Raw genomic sequence first — 21,980 nt, 5'->3', positions numbered from 1 at the left:
ACTTTAGGGTACAGATGTGGGGACCTGCATGGACACTTCTAAGCTTAATTACTAGCTTAGATCTGGTAACACTGCCACCAGCCAGAAATGTCAGTGTCTGGATCACTTTCTGTCCCCCCAAAACCTTCCCCTCCCTGGGCAGCCTTGAGAGGCTTTTTCACCAAGTTCCTGGTGAACACTGATCCAACCCCTTGGACCTTAACACAAGGAGAATTTAACCATCCCCCCTTCCTTCCCTCACCAATTCCTGGTGAGTCCAGATCCAATCCCCTTGGATCTTAACACAAGGAAAAAATCAATCAGGTTCTTAAAAAGAAAGCTTTTAATTAAAGAAAGGAAGGTAAAAATTATCTCTGTAAAATCAGGATGGAAAATACTTTACAGGGTAATCAGATTCATATAGCCCAGAGGAACCCCCTCTAGTCTTAGGTTCAAAGTTACAGCAAACAGAAGTAAAATCCTCTCAGCAAAAAGGAACATTTATAAGTTGAGAAAACAAAAATAAGACTAACACGCCTTGCCTGGCTATTACTTGCAAGTTTGAAACATGAGAGACTGATTCAGAAAGATTTGGAGAGCCTGGATTGATGTCTGGTCCCTCTTAGTCCCAAGAGCGAACAACCCCCAAACAAAGAGCACAAACAAAAGACTTCCCTCCACCAAGATTTGAAAGTATCTTGTCCCCTCATTGGTCCTCTGGTCAGGTGTCAGCCAGGTTTACTGAGCTTCTTAACCCTTTACAGGTAAAAGAGACATTAACCCTTAACTAACTGTTTATGACAGTTACTGTAATATCTTATAAACATTTACATACTTTTTTACAGTTAAGCTCAGCCCAATTATGTTCACGAGCAAATAGAAGGGGAAATAAGGATTGACAAGTGGGATGAATAACAAAAAGCACCTTAGGCCAAAATGACGAATGGTTCATTTAGTGTAAGAAAGCAGCATATGAATGGGTATATGGAAATTAACAAGCATGCCCAGAAAAACAAACCCATGCTGTTTCCTCTCAGAATCATCGATTAATAAAGATAACATTGATAAACAAATGGAGAGTGAAGTCTAAAGTTTCATAAATGGGCTGTTCCAAATCACACTTAACACACAAAGAATCCTGTGGCACCTTATAGACTAACAGACGTTTTGCAGCATGAGCTTTCGTGGAAGCATCCGAAGAAGTGGGTATTCACCCACGAAAGCTCATGCTGCAAAACGTCTGTTAGTCTATAAGGTGCCACAGGATTCTTTGCTGCTTCTACAGAACCAGACTAACACGGCTACCCCTCTGATACTTAACACACAAAAATAGGGTACATTGAAAACTACATTTTCAAACAAAAAAATCCAGTCATTATTTGAACTGTTTGAAAATATACTCTCAGTTTTTTAGGCGTGCCTGTGTGCTCTTCCCCCTCCAGCATCTCCAGTGTTGCAAGCTCTAGTGATACCCACTGTTCGCAAAGAGTTATAGATTCCACGGCCAGGAGGGACCAGTATGAGATCATCTAGTCTGACCTCCTAGTCTAACACAGGCCATAGGACTTCCCTAGAGCATATCTTAGAAAAACATCCAGTCTTGACTTAAAAATGGTCAGTGATGGAGAATCCATCATAATTCTTGGTACGTTATTCCAATGGTTAATTACTCTCACCATTAAAAATTTTACACCTTATTTCCAGTCTGAATTTGTCTAGCTTCAGCTTCCAGTCACTGGATCCTGTTATATCTTTCCCTGCTAGATTGAAGCCCATTATTAAATATTGTTCCCCAGACAGCTACTTATAGGCTCTAATCAAATCACCCCTTAAACTTGTCTTTGTTAAGATAAATCGAGTGAATGCTTTGTCTCTCGTTATACAGCATGTTTCTAATCTTTTAGTCATTTTTGTGGCTCTTCTCTGAACCCTCTTCAATTTATCAACATCTTTCTTGAATTGTGGGCACCAGAACTAGACACAGTATTCCTGTGCTGAATCGAGGTAAAATAACCTCTCTACCCAGGTATCGGTCAGAAAAAAATACAACCACACTCACATAGACCAAGCTGGTCAGGGGTGCATCCCATGCTCTGGTTGTCCCTGGCAACTTGAGCCTGACTGCCAGAAGCTAAGAGTGGATGACAGGAAATGGCTCACTCAATGATTGCCTGTTCTGCTCATTCCCTCTGAAGCACCTGGCACTAACCACAGTCGGAAAACAAGGTACTGGGCTAGATGGATTACTAGTCTGACCCAGTATGGGCTTTCTTATGTTCATCATCAAAGGAGTTCCTCAGGTACAGAGAAAAAAACCTTAATGATTCTAAAAGTAGAAACTTCAGCTAGAGAAGATGTTCTGAATTTACTTCTTAGTAGACGATCCATCTTGAAAAAAGAAAAAACAAACCAATTAATTTGGAGAAAAATAATGGGAATAGAGGTGGTTGTTGGGAAAGAGAAACCTGGAAAATGGTAATTAGCATGAGTTTGAACGTGGTATGACACAAAGGTAATAAGCAGAACACTGTGGGTGATTTTCCCACAGCCTGTTAGGGTATGTCTACACTGGAACAAAATTCCCAAATGGGCAAAATGAACCCAAGTCACCTCACTTGGACTTCTGAGTCTTGGGTTGCAGGGCTAAAAATTGCAGTGTAAACATTAAGGCTCAGGATTGAGGCAAAATAACAGCTGACTGAGCTGAGAAAGGAAATCCTCACTTGATTTTCATTGGAGGATCAAAGGCAACTGAAGAAAGAGTAAACTTGTGGTATGGGGGGGGAGGGATTAAAACTTTAGAAATAAATTAGTAAATTACAAACTTACTATGACAACCAAATGCTGTACTACAACACAAAGATGTGATTGCTTAAGCTACTACAGTGCTCCCCAGACTTTTTACCTTGCTTCCCCTTGAGCCAGGGCCAGGATCAGGGCCATGGCTCTAGGAAGGGGGCTGAGGCCAGGGGTAAGAGGGCTAAGGCTGGAGCCAGGGCTGGGGACAGGGCTAGGGCCAGGAGCTGAGCAGGGTGACACTCTCTCCCTGCCCGCATGAGGGCTGGCCCAGGCATGCCCCCCTAAATGGTCCTCTGTGCCCCCTTGGGGGGGGTGCACCCCAAAGTTTGGGGACCTCTGAGCTGCTATCATCAATTAATATTCTCAGTGCTTGCTTGCTATTAAAAATGTAAATTAAATAGCACAGTGCCAACAACCTGCACAAACCAGGGTAAAGGTTACCGTGCACAGAACAATAAGGGAAGAATTATTATTTTTTTTTTTGGTAATGGTAAGGGAAGAAAGTCCCGTCAGAGCGAATTACAGCGGGCCCAGGGCGGCAACGGGGAGACCGACGCGTGCAAGGCTGCACGGGTCTCCCCTCGCCCCGCCGGACGCGGAGACACACACGCAGCTCGGCGGCACCGAGCCCCGCCGGCCGGGGTGGAGGCGGGGGGCCAGGCGGTGCGCGACGCGGAGCTGCTGGCGTCTCCCAGAGCCGCTCCCCGGCCTCGGCCGCCGCGGGTGGCCAGCTTGGGTCCGTTGCTCGCAATGGGCGGTAGGAGCCGCAATACCGCGGCGGATCAGGGGGCGCTGGGCCGCGCTGGGCCTGTAACCCCACCCAGCCCCGGGGCGGGTCAGACCCGCCCCGCGGCCGCCCCGGTTCCGGCAACTTCCCGCCTCTGGGCCCCGGCACACGCGGAGCTCGGCGCGGCCGCTGGCTGCTGCCCCGGACACTGCGGCGCCTGCCCCCACCCCGGGGAGTACCGCGCCCCAGCCTCTCCGCGCCTGTAGCCTAGGCTGTTCCCCACCTGGGGGGGTAGAACAGCGGAGAGTCACGTCGCACAAAAGCAAAACTCCTCTGCCGAAACCCGGGATCGAACCAGGGACCTTTAGATCTTCAGTCTAACGCTCTCCCAACTGAGCTATTTCGGCTTATGCTCAGTTGGCTTCAGGGACTCTTTGAAAAGTCATTTCACTGTGGTCAGCCTCTCCTTATAGCTGTTTTATATTTGTTATAAATTGTTCTTTGCTGAGCATTAAATACTCAGTGTGGGGAAAATACAGGGAACTATACCTTCTCTGCCCTTCAGCAGCTCCTAAACTAGTTAGTGTTTCCCATGTATTAAATTACATAATGAAATGTTTGTGTAGGCACCCCCCTCTCCACCATCAGCGTGACACACACATGCAAGAAAACCCATGGGAAAGACTTGTTTTTTGCACATTCTCAGTGTTTTTCAGATAGACACACTTTATGTAAATAAAACAGATCAGTGCTTGAAATAAAAAAGCCAGTTGCTGCTAAACACATCTATTACCTATCACATAGAATATAGCAAAGACAATATTCACCAAGCGATCCCTGCAAATACATTTTGCCTTACTATATACAGATAATTATGATTAATAGCAATATAAAAATCCTTTCATTATACCCCTCTATTTCCAGATGCATATAATTTGCTGGAGGAAAAAAAAAGATCTTTAGGAATAAAATTTCTTGTATTGCTCCTGAGTCCCAAAATACTGGCTTTGATTTTTGGTGTTGTTTAAAGGCTGATCAGGTCGGTATGGCCATTTTGGGAGTTATCAAAACATGAATGAAGTGTGAGGTTTTTTCATAGCACAACACTTTTAATGCCTTTATTTTGCTCCCTGATAACTCAAACAGTAGCAGGTGCATGAGAAGTGGGGAGAGAGTTGGCCAGCTTGACAGTGTTCAGCCCCCAACCCTCTGGTCTTAGGAACAAGTAGAGTAGTTTTTCCTTCAACATCTCCAAGGGTTTGATTTATCACCTAATGCTCCAGCTACATGTATGTTCTGGATGTATAGCTCTGCACAAGTTCCTAGGTTTATTTACAAGTCTAACTCCTCATATTTGCAAAAACACAGCTTATTCTCAGTGTATACATTTATTTCAATATATACGATCATTCCAATTATATAAAGTTACAGGGCTTTATGCACATGCATGTGGGAGTAGGTAGAGCTGGAGCAACTCATATTTGGATCTTCACATCTCTGTGCTTTTATTTGTGTCAGAGAAAAACAGAGTTCTCATTCTCTGGTTGGGTGCAGCAAGTCAGATACTTTATTCTCTAGCAATTGCATGGAGGGAGAGAGTGCACCAGGACACAGGGTTTCCCCCACGTGGGCAGGTCTCTCTACAGGCAAACAGTTACAGCAAGCATTTATACTTTTTGTTACATACAATAATGAGCAACAGCTGCATTTTGTTTATACATAGGTCAACCTGATATCTTATTTTTCTCACTTTTATTTAGACTATAGTCTTCATTCCATACTTTATCTAACACAAGGTCGCAACAACTTCTCACATAGGTTTTTTTCCCCACTCGCCTCACACAATCCTCACTTCTACAAGTCTCACATTATTAGGGTTACAGCTACCCTGACTCTTGCTCACAGAAGGGACTGTTTGCATTGAAATCCCCTTCAAATCTCTGTCAGTTCTTGCTCTACTTCCACATTTGCAACTCACAGCATTCCAGAAGGATTAAACTGGGAGAGGTTGCACTGTTCATATTTCCGTTGGGTAGAGGGGAAAGATTATCCCCTCACTCTACTCTACCTTCTGTTTGGCTGCTAAGGTTGTTGATTAGCAGGGCCAGCATTCCATCCGATATCTGGGCGGCATGTCTGGGTCCTTGGCAGTAATTCAGTCCCTCATTTCCTCTCTTTCTCTTTGAGCTGCCACCGAATTCCCACTGCTGAGGAAGGGAGGGAGGGAGGACCCACCGCCGAAGTGCCGCAGAAGAAGTGGCACGACTGAGCTGCCGCCGAAGTGCCGCTCTTTTTTTGTTTTTTTGCTTGGGGTGGCAGAAAAGCTGGAGCTGGCCCTGTTGATGAGCCCATCACTTTCTTTTTTCCACCCCTGGAAAGAGCGAAAGAGACCACTCCCGGACATGCCAGCTCTGATGGAGATTGTCCAATGTGGGCAACATGCACGGTGACAAAGGTGGATGCTATCACAGGAAACCCACATAATGGACGAATGTAAGTACAAAGCAAGAACCACCTGCATTGAGGGCTACTTCAGGGACACAGGGTTGTTCCATCTTTCTGAGAACTAGGCAGCTCTAAGCACCCAAATAATTTTATTGAGGGTTGCCCTGTTCTCTTCCTCTGTATTGCCTTGTTACTCCCCTCATTGCATCAGCAGTTAGCCTGTAACCTCCTTAGGTGATGGGTACATGGCTTTGATTTGTACTAGAAGACAGCATGCTAGGCTTGGTTACAGATTACTTAAGTCAGTGGTCCCCAACCTTTTTTGTCTGGTGGGCGCCAGACGACAAGCCACGGAGGACCGTGGAGGCGGACAAGCATCTGCCGAAATGCCACCGACAAGCGGCGTCATCCAGAGGCATCGCTGCTAAAATACTGCCAAATTTCAGCGGCATTTCGGCAGATGCTCGTCTGCTGGCCAGTACCCAGGCGCACTTTTAGATGCCCCAGGGGGTGCTATGGCACCCACTGGCACCACGTTGGGGACCCCTGACTTAAGTTCTAGTCTTGTTTTTTCCATTAGTCTGCTGGGTGACTTTGGGCAAGTCATGTCACTTCTGTGCCTCAGTTTCCCTCTCCGTAAAAAAGATAATGATACTGACCTCCTCTGTAAAGTGCTTTGGGACTACTGCTGAAAAGCAGTATGAAGCACAAGGTATTAGTATGATTATTACTGGAATGGGCCAAGCACATTGTTGAAGCATCAATGAAATAATAAAAAAGAATTGATATTTGTCTTACCAAGGGGGTAGGAGTGTGTGCATTTAGAGATGGCTCTTGCACAGAGTATAATTGTGCCTCAGAAATTGCACCCATTGGTAAGTAGTTGTTTACTGAGGTTTGAGTAGAACTTGGTGAAGGTGCCTGAGAGATTTCTCTTTTTCTGAGAGCACGTCCTCAAAAGCCTTACCATCCTGATCCTGCTGTCAGCTGCAGGATAGAGGAAGCAATGCACCACAGCCTCCACCCGGGCAGCCCCTCGAGAAGAACATGGTGGCATATGTCACCTCATGTATATCTTTTTTTTAAGCTTTAGACCAAGCATCCCACTACCCCTTGAGAGCTCTTTTGCTATCCACTGCTTTCCCTAGCATTCTGCATATAGCAGCGCTAGACGTGATATACACTTTCAGAACTAGAAATGCTGAGGACGTGATCGGTGGTTGCTCATGAAAACATCTCAAGAACAAAAACAAAAGAAAAACAGGTGGAAGATTTCAATTGTGAAGAAGGAAAAAAACCCTCATTTTGCTTAGTAGAAAGGTGCTCTAAAGCAGCAATTGCTTATGACAAAATGCAAATCTTGGCATCTCATATTCTTTTCATAATTTTCCATTGCCCTGGATATGACTGGCTTGTTCAAAACTAGCTGGCATAATCTTGTAATCTTTAGAATCTTTTTAAACTCTAAAGCATATGTGACCATATTCATAAAATTCGAAACACTATTTACAAGAGAGTTTTCACATCCATTACACCCAGAGCAAAAAGGCCTATAGACTGGCTCTGACCTTTCTAAAATGTTTGTATTTGTTAACAGTCGATGGTAGGTATATCAGCATTCTCTCTGCAGCCAACATCAGCAGTGTAGAAGCGCAGGTCATGAAACAACAACTCCGTATATATGCCTGACACTCGCTTCCAGAAGCAAGTACTCTTCTCTCAGTGAAGTCAAGGAAGAAGGGCTTGTGGAGGGCAGCGAAAGCACTTCAAAGACATACTGAAAGTACACCTTAAAAGGGAGGCATCAACCCAACAAACTGGGAGGACTTGGCGTGGAACAGAACACAGGGGTGCCACACCATACACTGACCCACAGCTCACTTTGAGGAGAACAGACGTGCTCATGAGACAGAGAAGTGACAAAGGAGGAAAGTGCACAACAGTCCAGCCAACAACTATGTCTCCTCCAAGATTACAGCTGTCAATTCTGTGGGAAAATCTGCAGGGCACAAATTGGGCTCCTTAGCCACCTAAAAGCTCAGCAATGAACCGCCTTGGCAGACATCATCCTTGTATCAAGGGATAGCCGAAGAAAGGGGCTGCTGACTTTGGGTAGCCCGTATGCAAAACTCACTTGGAAAGGTAAGCTCAGTTTATAGTATAATTGTGATGGGTACCCAGGACTCTGAGTACCTTCTTAACCCCAGCCTCAGTGAGAGGGAGTCTTACTTGTGCTAAACTGGGTATAAGCTCCCTACCACCACCAGCCTGTTATAGCTACCCAAGCACTCTCCTCTGGGCTATACCAGCCCTTACTTCCCCTTGCAGATTAACAATTAGTGCACCTGAGTCCCTCTGAAGCCATCCCCTGTAGTGTCTCATCCCTTATCCACTGAACACTCAGGGTACGTCTAGATTTTATAAAATCGAGTGCGCGCGGCCACACTAAACACATTAAATCGGTGGTGTGCGTCCATGGTCCGAGGCTAGCGTCGATTTCTGGAGCGTTGCACTGTGGGTAGCTATTCCCTCTGGCAGATGCCATAGCATGGCAATCATGGAGCTTTTTTTGCCGTTTGTGACTCTCACCGTATGTGTACTAGATGCCGCTCACAGAGGCGATTCAGCAGCGCTACACAGAAGCATGCTTTTGCTTTTGCATGACAGCAGAGATGGTTACTAGCCATATTGCACCATCCAAACCCTTCCATAAATTGGAACTGAGGATGATCATGGCTACCAGTCCTTTTGTACCATTTGCTGCTAGTGCCCCTGGTCAATCAGCCAGGGGTGCAAAAGCCAAGAGTGGTTACTAGCCATATTGTACCTTCCATCGTTTTGTACCATTGGCTGCTGTCATAAGTGCCCCTGGCCGATCAGCCAGGGGCGCAAAAGCAAAAATTGGGAATGACTCCCTGAGTCAATCCCTCCTTTTTGGTATCTAAAAATAGAATCAGTGCTGCCTAATATAGGCAAGTGTGCTAGAGAACCACCTGCTCTGTGTCAGAGCCCGCAGAAATTATTATCTGTATGCTATTCACAGGGGGTGCTCCTGTAACAACCCCACCTGTTGATTCCGTTCTTCCCCCAGCCTTTCTAGGCTACCGTAGCATTGTCCCCCCACTTGTGTGATGAATTAATAAAGAATGCAGGAATAAGACACACTGACTTGTTAGTGAGAAATGAGTGGAAGGCAGCCTCCAGCTGCTATGATAGTCCAGACAGGACATTAAGCAGTGTGTAGGCGAGAAGCCCAGCATCCCACTGCTAGTCCAGGGGCAACTGAATCTTTTCTTTACACATGAAGGGTGGGGGCTGATGGAGCTCAGCCCCCTGTTGCTATGATGAGGATGGTTACCAGCCATATTGCACCATCCATCCACCAGAAAAAATTAGGGCCAATAGGCTGATGACGAGGACGGTTACCAGTCCTTTTGTACCATCAGCTGAGGCTGATGATGAGGATGGATTTCCATCATTTTGTACGATCAGCTTATGCTGATGATGAAGATGGATTTCCATCCTTTTGTACCATCAGCCGCCCATGGCGGGGGGGGGAGCAAGGATGTTGGTGTTGAGTGCTGCACTATCGCGTCTATCTGCAGCATTCAGTAAAGATAGGGTGACATGTAAAAGAGTCAGAGGATTGTTTTACCTTTCGCTTCTGGGGGTGGGTGGGGGGTGGGTGAGTAGATTGCCAAGCTATGCCCTGACCCGCGGGCACTGTGTTTGACCCTAGAAGCATTTGGAGCTCAGCCAAGAATGCAAATAATTTTAGGAGGCTGCAGGAACTGTGGGATAGCTTCAGTCCTCCAGTCCATGCGCATCCATTTGATTCTTTGGCTTTCCGTTACGCTTGTCACGCTGCAGTGCGCTGAGTCCCTGCTATGGCGTCTGTCTGGAGATTTTTAAAAAAGGATTCTGAATTTCATCTTCTGTAACGGAGCGCTGATAGAACGGATAGAACGGATTTGCCTGCCCTTACAGCGATCACATCCGCATGGTCCATGCGGGAGCTCTTTTTTTATTTTGATTTCGGACTGCATCGCCACCCGTGCTGATCGGAGCTCCACGCTGGGCAAACAGGAAATATTCAAAAGTTCGCGGGGCTTTTCCTGTTTACCTGGCCAGTGCATCCGAGTTGAGAATGCTGTCCAGAGCGGTCAGTGGTGCACTGTGGGATAGCTCCCGGAGGCCAATACCGTCGATTGCGGCCACACTAACCCTATTCCGATATGTTAATACCGATATTAGCGCTACTCCTCTCGTCGGGCAGGAGTACAGAAACCGATTTAAAGAGCCATTAAAATCGATATAAGGTGCCTCCTAGTGTGGACGGTTGTGGCGTTAAATCGGTTTTAGGCTCCTAAAACCGATTTAAACGCCTAGTGTAGACCAGGCCTCACAGAAATACCAGGTCTGTCGTGCACACACCACTCTTGTAAGATTCAGCTCAGGACCAGCAATTTGTTTAACAATACAGGACTGAGATAAACTTATTCTTGTTTTCACTACAAATATATCATTAAAAACTAGAGATTCAGACGATAATGATGAAGACTATTGGAAACAAATGGTTACATATAAAACATAGAATTGTAACTTTCTTTCTAGACTAAACTAACAGGTTAAGCATCTTTAGATAGGAGGTTATCTAATCCCAAGTCCTTTGCAGTGTTTTCAACCAAGCTTGGCTGAAATCCCATGTTCATGAATGTAATTGCACTGCCCATTTTTTGTTTAGGTGCAGGATGAGGGGGTCTCTTCTTTCTTTCCTAAATATACACCCAAAGTTCATTGTCTGTACTCAGAGACAGGATAACCACCCATGGTTTGTTTTTCCTGCGTGCTGCTTCCCTATTGACTTCACATGTAAATGGGCATCTAGTGTGTTAAGTGTTACAGCCCGACAGAGAGGTATACATTTCTTCTCTTGTCTGATGGAAAACCTGTCTTTCACCTTTGCTTGTGACTGATACCTCGATACAGACTTTAAAAACATATTTTCAGTATAAGTAGACATAACTCCTTACATAGTATCTGTACATACATTTCACAACAATATTAACGACTTAGCATGACCTTGGCTTTCATTTAAGACCTCACAGACATTCTTAGGGGAACCAGAATGTACACACCAGAATCAGTTGGCATTAAAATTCCAACTGGTTGGCATTAAACCAATGCCAGTTGGCATTACAATTTTCTTGGCTTACAATAATATATTTTACAGTTTATAGTGCAGGGTAATTAAGGTGGGCAAAGCCATTCCTGCTACTGTTATTTGCATTGTGATAGCATGCAGAGACCCCAGCCAAGAATAGGGGCCCCTCATACTAGGTATTGTACAAACAGAGAGAGAATCCCTATTCCCAAAGTACATACAATCTAAATAAACAAGACAAACACAGCATGGGAGAAAGGAAGAGTTATCCCCATTTTACAGATGGGAAACAGAGGCAGAGAAAGACCTGGCAATGGAACCAACTCCCTCAAATCACACTCCATTTCTTTAATCACAAGACCAGCCTTTTGCTGCAAGGAGCATAATTCTGAACTGCTGTGCATAATTCCCTTGCTGTGTTCAATATTCATTGCTATGATTTCAACTTGTCATGTAACATGTTACACTTTTCTACACCAGCAGGCCACTAGAGGACCATTTTTTCTCCTCCTTCCCAAGTAGAAGCAGGTGTGCTAACGGTAAAACAAAATATTCCTCTGAGGACATTTCCCTGACATGGCAATCTGACCTGCTGAATCTAACAAGCAGGTGATAGTGGAAGAGAAATGGGGAAACTGCTGCTTGAGAACACTGGGTCAAGGAGAGCAGGAAGTGGTTGAAAGGTGGGATTTTTAAAAGCACAACTTGGGCTAGGATTTTCAGAAGTGCCTAAGTGACTCAGACTCACTGACCTTCAATAGAACTTTTGCTCCTAAGTCACTTAGGCACTTTTGAAAATCCTATCCAACCTCATTTCAGTAATATTACTCACATGACAGTTATACCACTTGGCTAAGTCGGTGGTTCTCAACCTTTCTAGATTACTATAACTCTTTCAGGCATCTGATTTGTCTTGCATACCCCAAGTTTCACCTTGCTTAAAAAAGTTTCACTTGCTTACAAAATCAGACCTAAAAAAACCACAAAAGTCTCACAGCACACTATTACTGAATTGCTTACTTTCTCATTTTTACAAAATAATTATCAAATAAATTGATTGGAATATAAATATTGTACATGTATTTGTGAGATACTTGAGCCTGTTTTTCCATTTGTGAGCCTTGTCTGAAGCCTGAACCCAGGCAGCAGGGCTGAAACTTGTAACTTAGCTTCACGGGGCACCCTATAGCATGGAACCCCAAGCATTTACCCTGCTTGTCATTTCCTAATGCCAGCCCTGCACTTGCTACCCTCCCCACACCCATCTCTCGACCTCCCTGGGGCTGCAATCCCCAGGTTAAGAAACACTATCTAGATGAGTGGAAAACCTCTGAGTACCCTCTGGGGTACATGTACCACTGGGCTAAGCTAACAGTTCAAGTTCAGATATCTTTGTTTAGGACACCTTTCAACAGTGATAGAGATGAGTGGGACTTTTTCCAACACATCCTCCCACCTCTATCCATTTTTGATTTGGTGGCTGCTTCAGGAGTCACTTTTCTTCCAAAGTAAATTTTTAAACACGTTATGGTTTCTGTCTCCCAAGGCTGACCTGATCCTTCTGCTCCACCGAGGTGCAGTAACTATAAACGTTTCCCATCTCAACTTATGGAGCTGCTGCAGTGAGAACAAATGAAGAAATACAATTTTGCAGGGCAGTTTACAAAAGCAGCCATTTGAAATATCTAAACTGCCTAAAATATATGGCTCCTGAAGAAGGAAAAGATGAAGTAATTCTTCTGCTTGTTAAACAAACTGTATCTAGGGCCAGCTTGTGATTAAGCATGTATTCAAACTACTTGAATACATATGCAAATCTACTTGAAATAAACCTATTTGCTAGACTGAACATTTAAAAAAAACAACCCCTTTTAAAGGATGAGATTTAAAATGATTGTTTAGTGCTATTTTTAGTCTAATGTATTTAGCCCCATACACCAGCAAGAACTTTGTTAATGAGGTGTTAGGTTACTGGCACTGAATCCTGTGCTTCATGTGTACTTCCAGAATATGAGCTTAATTCCCAAAACACAAAAATGGAAAAGTCATGAAATGCAGAGTTAAGGTGATACTTCCCACACAGCACAGCCACGCAACTTTAAATCTGCCTCCTTGGATTCCTACCCTATGGAGTCTTTTTTTTTGGGGGGGGGGGGGGAGGAGTTGTGTATATTTGTTTGCCAATTATTTCAAGTTAGCTAACATGCTAGCCTGGACACTTCACAAACACTTGTGCTTCATCCTAGGCTGAGTCACAATCATGTATCCTGGAACAAATGTTTGTGAAGTGACCTGAATAGCATGCACAAATATGTTAGCTTACTCAGATTAACTGGTATTACCCCAAAGGGAGTAAGGTAACCGGGATGGCTCCAGGCACCAGCGCAGCAATCGCGTGCCTGGGGTGGCAAGCCGCGGAGGGGAAGCGTGCTGGTTGCCGTGAGGGCGGCAGTCAGGCAGGCTTCGGCGGCATGCCTGCGGGAGGTCCTCCGGTTCTGCGGCTTTGGCAGCGGGTATGCCAAAGGCACGGGACCAGCAGATCACCTGCAGAAATGCCGCCAAATCCGCATGTGCCGCTGAAGGCTGCCTGACTGCCGTGCTTGGGGTGGCAAAAAACATAGACCCACCCCTGAAGGTAACGCTTCAGAGAGAAAATACTAGAAAAATGGTAGGGGGAAATATAGAAAAGGAAAACCCCTTTTCTCAGAAGAGCAGACTCGGCTCCCTTTCGTGTCTGTCACCCTCCCCATATAAGCACTGCCCATGCCTTAGGAGGTTCTAATAGAGGGGTGGGATTGTGGTACTCTTCCTTGCCTAGGTTCAAAGATACAATTTACAAGTGTTATGTCAAGCACAACACAGGCTGACAGGCCTGCAGCCTCCCCAAATATCTCTCGTAAGTCTCCTCCTGAACTCCCATTCCCTGAAGTACCTTAACCTTAGAAGGCTCCTCATCCCCAAAAATCAAGCAAAACTGGGTCCTAAACAGATTAAGAACTGGGTAATTATAAGTGGTCATCGACAAAGGGGCTATAGTAGGGTCCCCCACGGACCAATTCTTGGCCCTATGCTATTTTATCATTTTTATGATTTTACATTTTTATCAATGACCTGGAAACAAAAATAACTGATGAAGTTTGCACATGACAAAGACTGGAGGAGTGGTAAATAATAAGAGGACAGGTTATTGATACTGAGAAATCTAGATTACATGGTAAGCCTAGTGCAAGCAAACTGTGTGTGTTTTAATATGTGAAGTATAAAGCTATATAACTAGGAACAAAGAAGGTCTGTCATACTTACAAGATGGGGGACTCTATCCTAAGATGCAGTAATGCTGAAAAAGACTTGGAAGTCATGGTGGAAAAATCAACCACACATGAGTTGTCAGTGTCACACTGTGGTTAAAAGGACCAATGTGATCCTTGGATGTATAAACAGGGGAACCTTGAGTAGGAGTTGGGAGGCTGTATTACATCCGTATTTGGCACTGATGCGACCGCTACTGGAACACCATATCCAGTACTGGTGTTCACAACTCAAGAAGGATGTTGATGAATTGAAGAGAGCTCAGCTAAGAGCCATGACAATGATTAAAGGACTGGAAAACCCACCTTATGGTGATTGAGCTCCTTGAATCCATCTATTTAGCTTATGAAAGGGATGCTTAGAGGGTGACTTGATTACAGTTTATAAGTAACTGTGAGGAACAAAAATTCGAAGCTAGATAAATTCAGATAAAAAATAAGGCATAATTTTTAACAGAGAGGGTAATTAACCACAAACAATTTACTAAGGGAGGTGGTGGATTTTCCATCACTAGCATTTTTTCAATCAAGATTGGATGTTTTTCTGAAAGATATGCTCTAGTTCAAAGAGGACTTAACTGAAGGAAGTCCTTTGGCCCATGTTATACAGGTCAGACTAGATCAGCAGATTTTTGGGGTCAGAACCGATTTGTAAATCTTGTGGCCTGTTGTGACTCAGAGGCCTCCAAATATCCAATGCCCCCCTCACCTGCAAGGGTCTAGCAGGGGGTGATAGGGTTCAAAGTTAAGATTCCAGAGGCAACTGGCGGAGGGGCAAAGAGCCAAGACTACCCCTCCCCCAAATATACACATCCCATGAGGAGCAAAGGGAAAGGGGGGGTTGGGAGCCTGGAGGTAAAGTGGAGAGAGTGGGAGTCTGAGGGTGCACTAAGGAAGGAGCTGGGGATTCTGGGGAAGGATATGGATGCTGGTGACCAAATAGCACCTCAGAAAACAGCCCCCACATGACCCATGGGGGTAAAGGAGGGGGAAGATCTGGGAGGCTGGGGTCCAGGATGGGTAGCGTGATAGAGGGAGAGTTGCCCAGCTGCAGAGGAGGGGTACTTTTGAGGGGCCCAGGCTGGGAGGACAGATAGGGGTTCGGAACACAGGGTGTCACCCAGCTGCAAGGTGGTACAACAGGGGGCCAGGACTGGAGAATAGGATCGCAACTGCTTCCTCCCAGCTCCTGTCCCAGAGGGGTGGCTGGGCTTGGTTCCCCACTCTGGGCATTGCACAAGCTAGGTTACATTGCCGCTCAGGTTTGGCCTGGCCTCCTTGACAGGAGGCTAGCCAAGCTCAATTTGTGAGAGTGGTGTTGCAATCTGGTACGTGGGGTTGTCGTGCCAGTAACTCGAATTTGGCCCAGTCAGCCCCCTGTCATCATGAGGGAGGGGTGACTGGGCCAACCTTGAGTGACTGTAACCTTGTGCAGCAGGTGGCAAGTTCCGGAGTGGAGGGCTGAGCCCCACCTGTCCTGCAACCCTTTAACACATTCTGGTAACCCAGTTTTGAGTCCTGACCCAAAGGTAGAGAAACCCTGAACTAGATAATCACAGTGGTCACTTCTAGCCTTAAAAAAAATGATGTCAGCCACCTCTGCCTTAAGAGAAAGGAGATTTAATTCACTCCTGTTCCCAAGACTGAACTGCTTTCTAAGGACAAATCGTTTTAGAAACTCCCTGCAGGAAAAACATGGGAGTTACCTGCCACAATCCCAGAGAGGAAGATCAGAAACCAGCTACATCAAGCTTGTAAGGTTCAACATGTACCAGGCAGTTTAATTGCCAAGGAAGTGTACCACAGAAAAAACAGTGACAGCAATATCAAGGTGAAGAAGACCAGACAAGCCTCTTCTCCTTGATGTTCTGCCCTTCAGATAGGTGGGATGCCCGTAATAACTATGAAAAACAAGATATAAAATTATCTGATGCCCCACCAACACCTCAAAACCAAAGTAGAACCACTAGGAAACCTCGTTTAGTAAAAGGGAGAAGCCTCCAATGATACAAACTTATCTGCGGGGTGAATCTCTATTTGTTCACACAAGCCCAACTGTGTGACTGGAGAAGCAGATCAACATCCAGCTGAAACTACAGGGGAATATAATGAGAATTATAAATACCAAGCAGAATTCAATCAAGCCACAAGATCTCTACTCTTGCAAAAGTGATAGTTCTTTCACACAAAAAGTGGCCATGTACTCAATAACATCTCCTCTGCATTGCAGTACCCAGTCCTGCAGCATTATGACGTCAATACCTAACCACTGCCCCAGCAGAAGGACGAATATCACCTACTTAATCAATATTAGGGCTTTCCCTGAAGGCCTCTAGTCCAAAATCTGACCCAGGTAGATGCTGCTGAGCTTGTGAGACATCACAGAATCACAGCACAAACTGGTAGCCTATTTGCCAAGGCAAACCATTTTGAATTGCATCTTGAAGTGATTAAAGAGGCAGTGAAGCTGTTTGAGGACAAGTTGATGTGATCATAAGTCTTGGTGCAGACAAGTAAGTGCAGAATAGCAGCACGCGACAGAGGTGAGGGATCCAGAATTTATGGAGACTACAGATTAGGCAGCTGCAGTTTCCAAGATCAGAGATAATGAACTGACATTACTATGAAAAACTAGTTTGCAGTGTTGGTCCCTTGATATGAGAGAGACAAGGTAGGTGAGTTAGTATCTTTTATTGGACAAGCTGCTGGTGGTGGAAGGGACAAGTTTTTGAGCTTCATAGAGCATTTCTTCAGGTCTGGGGAAGGTAACCAGAGTGTCCAAGCTAAATGCAAACTGGGACAGACTATTAAGCATAAGGGGTTCACACATGTTGTAGTGACCATTTAAAATGAAGTGGACAATTAATACCTCTGCAGTCTTTGCCTTCGCCAAACACAGACACTCCACCCGAGAAGTAGATTGCATCATGGAATGGGCCACCCCAATACCCCAGGAGAGCCTGCTTCAATACAGAGGGGAAAAAACCACTTCCTGCACATCCCTAGTTGTCATCCCCCAACCTCACAACAGAACCTATTTGGGGCAGCAAACAAGTACAACCCATATTTGATGGGGACCACATCCTGAAAGAAATCTTTCCCAAATCCCCTCTTCTGGCCTTCAAACAACCCAACCTCATCACCAGAAGCAAGGTCCTCACTGACCAGGACACATCAACTCAAAGCAGCACAAGACCCTGCCAGAACAGATGCAAAACCTGCAGTCATAGCTCCACTACTATGATAACCAATAACCCCTTCCCCCCCACCCAAAAAAACCACACATACCTTTTAAAATCCATAGGTCCTACATACACCTGTCACAAAATGGGGTATACCTCACCCAATATATCAAATGCCCCAATAACTATGTGGAGGAAATCAGACAATCACTGTGCTCTCTAATGAACTCAAACAGCACAATAAGACAAGACAAAAATATTGTATCACCTATGGGTGAACACTTCACAATGCAATCACTCCATATCCAGCCTCAGAGTCCTCATCCTCAAAGGAAACCTCAAAAGATGAGCCTGAGACCTTAAATTCGTAACTCTGCAAGACACTACAAACCATGAACTTAAAGACACTGGTTATAGTGCTCATTACAATAATTTGTAACACACTCAGCTGCTTAACATTCCATCGTCCTACGACTGCAGAGCTATTCATTGCCTACTTAATTTTAAGTCATCTCCTACAACATGTGCAAACCCTTATGCTTAACAATATGTCCCTGCTTGCATTTAGATCCGACACTGTGGTTACCTTCTATAGACCAGAGGAATAGCTCTGTGAAGCTCAAAAGCTTGTCCCTTCCACCAACAGCAGTTGGTCCAATAAAATATATTATCTCACTATCTTGTTCTCTACAAAAACCTTGGCTTTTTCCATTCCTTATGTGTTTAGTGTTACAAGCAAGAGCTTGTATTAAAATAGTTTATGAAACAATTTCCCTGTTGACCATGTAATGCTCTCTCTACTTATTCACGTCCTTGTCATCTCCAAGAGTGGGTAATGTCTTGTTCTTGACTTAGGGCTACTCTTTAAAGGTCCCTGGAAGATTCAGTTAATATAGAATGCCATCATTTAACTTTTTACCAAGACAGGCACAAATTGAATCACCTCATGAATAACAGAAAATAATCAAGTTAGACAAGCACTTTATATTCAAATATTAACATTGAAAAATCCATATTAGCAGCTTTTCCATAATTATAGTTTTCTACTGAATTTTATGTGAAAATACAGGATATTTCTCCCTTCTATAAAAAAAGGGGTAATTTACAAGGAAGTTTTACTTACAAGCAATGTTTCATTGATAAGATGATCTAAACTCTGATAATACAAACCATCCCACAACTCAGTGAAACAAAACTATTTAGCTTTTATCCTTATGGCCAAAAATATTCTTCATATCATGGATTATAATAACATTTTAAATACTGTAACAAACTTAGCATTCAAGTTTTTCCAAACATTCCAATTGTAAACATTAAGGAGAAAGAAATTATTTGGGGTAATACAAGAGGTAATAACTGGATAATGACCACAGTGATAAAATCCTTTGAAAATAATGTAGACAGATAATGGAATGAATTTAAATACAAGCTTCATGAAAGATCTATTAGGTTGATGATAATTTCCCAAGACAGGTGATACATGCTATTTAAGACATTTAAAATTAGACCAGACAATGTTCTAGAATAGTTATCTATGGAGAACAATACGGCAATGGCAGGGAAATAGACTGTAACCATTTAGATCTCATCTCTACCTTTGGTGATTCTGTACACCTTTGGTAGAGCATAGAACATTTGGCTCCTTAATGATTAAATGCCTGAACAGAAAATATAATTTTGCAGCTAACGTGATGGAACAAGTATAAGAAGTGATGACCTGTCTTGTACATCTGATGCATTTCTGAACTTAAAACACATCAATAACATATTTTCATCAAAAATACCAAGAGTTGTATTCAAAATGTTTCTTAGTCAAAGTGAACAAAACAGGTTTAAAATCAAGTGTATCAATGTATAGTGTTATAAAAATCCTTCATATAGTTATTTAAAATAAATTTCTATAAAAATTTAAGGATATTGCACTGAAAACTGATTTACATCTACAAAATCAAGTATTAAAAAGATCTGAAAATCTTTCCCATTTTGTTCCTTATTTACAGCTGTGAATTCATAATTGTCCATGCATCTTGAAATATGAGAAGACTTCATCTTGATCACTTGACTGCAAGTTTCTATAAAGAAGACATGGTCACGAGGAGAGAGGATGAATTTCCTTTCTGTTCTCTCTTCCTCCCTACGGTACATCAAGCTGTGCAAATAGTTCTGTCACAGGAAAGGGTTCCAAAGCTTTCTCCGCATTCTTCCAGTTGCAAAAATTGTCTCTGTACCATTCAACTAGCATAAACGAGAAGGTTGAATTTAAGACATAGATCAAATTAAACAGAGAAACTGATAGTTAGGAATATTTGTACCCTTTTAGAGATACCACAAGGAAGCTAACACAGCAGTAGTATAGTTGTACATAAATTGCATTCTGTGACATATATAGCTAATAATATTTGGAATCTTCAGTGAAGTCCTTAACCAAGATACTATTGTATCATATCAAAATGTCACTTTATTTTTGCCCCTGCTTTTAAATTATATTAATAATGGTAAGGTGACTTAATGGGTTTCTTTTAAAAAAAATACTAATAGGCACATAAGCTATTTAAAGAGGAATCAGTTCTACTGGCTAGTTTGAAAGAGTAAGCTCAGCAGCATTCTAATTTTAGCTACTCGTAAGGTAACACTAAATTTCAAAACCAAAATATTCTCTACTTCTTTACTCCCAAATCACCACCCCCAAGTGAGTTACAGATATTAAATGTAGCATACTTGTTTTCTTTATTCCTTCCTTCCAAGGAACTTTAGGTCTCCATCCTAAATTGTGCATTTTTTCTGAATTCATTGGATATCTTAGGTCATTGGTAGGTCTTAAAAACAAATACAAAAATACAAGTTTAAAGAAAAATACAGTTCAAGCATGTACAATGTTTTTGAAAACAATTCAGTGTACAGCACTTTGCTCTACAGTGCCCTCAAGTACTCATATTAGGGGTTTTTTAATTAAAAATGATTTTCCCACTCAAACAGATCTGCTTTGTCACATTTTCAAAACATTTCTACCATGCATGTGATCTGCACAAAACTCATCATGTGCAGATGCTCAGGGAGAAAAATGAGTTCGGCCCTCACGGTAACTTAAACTCCACTGTGCTAGTGTGTTTATATTACTCCACTCCACCCATCCACCCACTCTGGAGGGCTTTAGAACCCAGATGGTGCTTCTCACCAATCTATGTGGCCTTGGAGAAAATTGCAGAGAGAAGCTACCAGAGACTCCAGTTGATAGTGGCAGAAGCAGCCAAAGCTGAGATCTTTGGTCCTTTGGACATTCAGAGAACCTTATACAGTTTTAATTGGACTTACCCTGTCCTGTGCTGGTTTGTTGTTTGATTCTCTCCTCCCCTCCCCTCCCCCAAAGTCTTTTCACCTCAGTTTCACTCCACATCTGTCCCTCTTACCCTTTTCTCCCCTACCTTTTCTTTCTCCCTTCACCCCGTTTCCTGCAAGACCCTACTTGATATGTCTTCCGAGTTTGATAAATATTCTTGAGTAGTTTTTCAACAAGTTATGCACCCACCTTAGAGTAATTTCATCTAAACTACATTTCCTCAGTTTGCTTACGAGAATATCATGTAGGATTATGTAAAAAGTCCAGATATATCATGTCTATTGCTTCCCCTCCAACCACTAGACCAGTTACCTTGTCAAAGAAAGCAAATAGATTTGACACAATTTGTTCTTGAGAAATCCATATTAGCTATTATCACCTTATTTTTCTGTAGCTTTGAGCAAATTGATTATTTAATAATTTGTTTCAGTATCTCTATAGGTATCAGGCTGAGTGGTCTATAATTCCCGAAGTCCTGTTTTTTCTTCTTTTTGAAGAGAGGTACTACATTTACCTTTTTATAATCATCTGGGATGTCATTCATCCTCCATGAATTCTTGAAGACAACAGTTAATGATTCACAGATTGCTTCAACTAGTTCCTTAAGTACACTAAGGTGAATTTTGTCATTGTCTGCTGTCATCACACAGTTCATTCTTCTTAAGTGTTATACCCTTCTAGAACCCTGTGTCTGTTTTATCTATTTAGATTTTGAGCTCTCTGGGACTGGGACCATATACTACTCTTTGTACAATGCGTAGCACCATGGGGGTCCATTCTGAGTTGGCTCTTTGGCACAACCATACTAAACATTATTAGTAATAAATACTAATAATACACTTTTAGGAAGCTTCAAATAGTCACCTTGTTTGATGCTCTGAAGATATGGCAATACTCTAGAAATCTACAACAGCAACGTCACCGTTAGTGAGAGCGCAGTGCTGCTCAATACATGGAACCTAAATGTACCAATATCCACTGATGGAAAGTGAGTGAGGAGAATCCTACTTATGTATTTCACCTTTTATCTGAAGTGCTG

At 43.3% G+C, this 21,980-nt stretch overlaps 1 protein-coding gene and 1 non-coding gene across 3 annotated transcripts in view; both read right to left on the bottom strand.

Annotated features, from left to right (window-relative positions):
* Window positions 1–3,839: 3,839 nt before the first annotated feature.
* TRNAF-GAA lies at window positions 3,840–3,912 on the bottom strand. The gene has a single exon. It is a non-coding gene; the product is annotated as a tRNA-Phe (tRNA).
* Window positions 3,913–18,550: 14,638 nt separating this feature from the next.
* Window positions 18,551–21,980, bottom strand: part of TGDS (TDP-glucose 4,6-dehydratase) — a 34,725-nt gene continuing 31,295 nt past the window's right edge. For both annotated transcript variants that reach the window (XM_045009999.1, XM_045010007.1), the window contains exons 11-12: window positions 20,323–20,420; window positions 18,551–19,839 (exon numbers count right to left, since the gene is read on the bottom strand). In XM_045009999.1, coding sequence (XP_044865934.1) covers window positions 19,739–19,839; window positions 20,323–20,420 — 199 coding nt within the window. In that variant the 3' untranslated portion in view covers window positions 18,551–19,738. The remainder of the gene's footprint in view (window positions 19,840–20,322; window positions 20,421–21,980) is intronic.

The sequence above is a fragment of the Mauremys mutica genome, chromosome 1 (assembly GCF_020497125.1).
Source record: "Mauremys mutica isolate MM-2020 ecotype Southern chromosome 1, ASM2049712v1, whole genome shotgun sequence".
NCBI lineage: Eukaryota > Metazoa > Chordata > Testudines > Geoemydidae > Mauremys > Mauremys mutica.
This window is presented reverse-complemented; position numbering and strand designations above follow the sequence as displayed.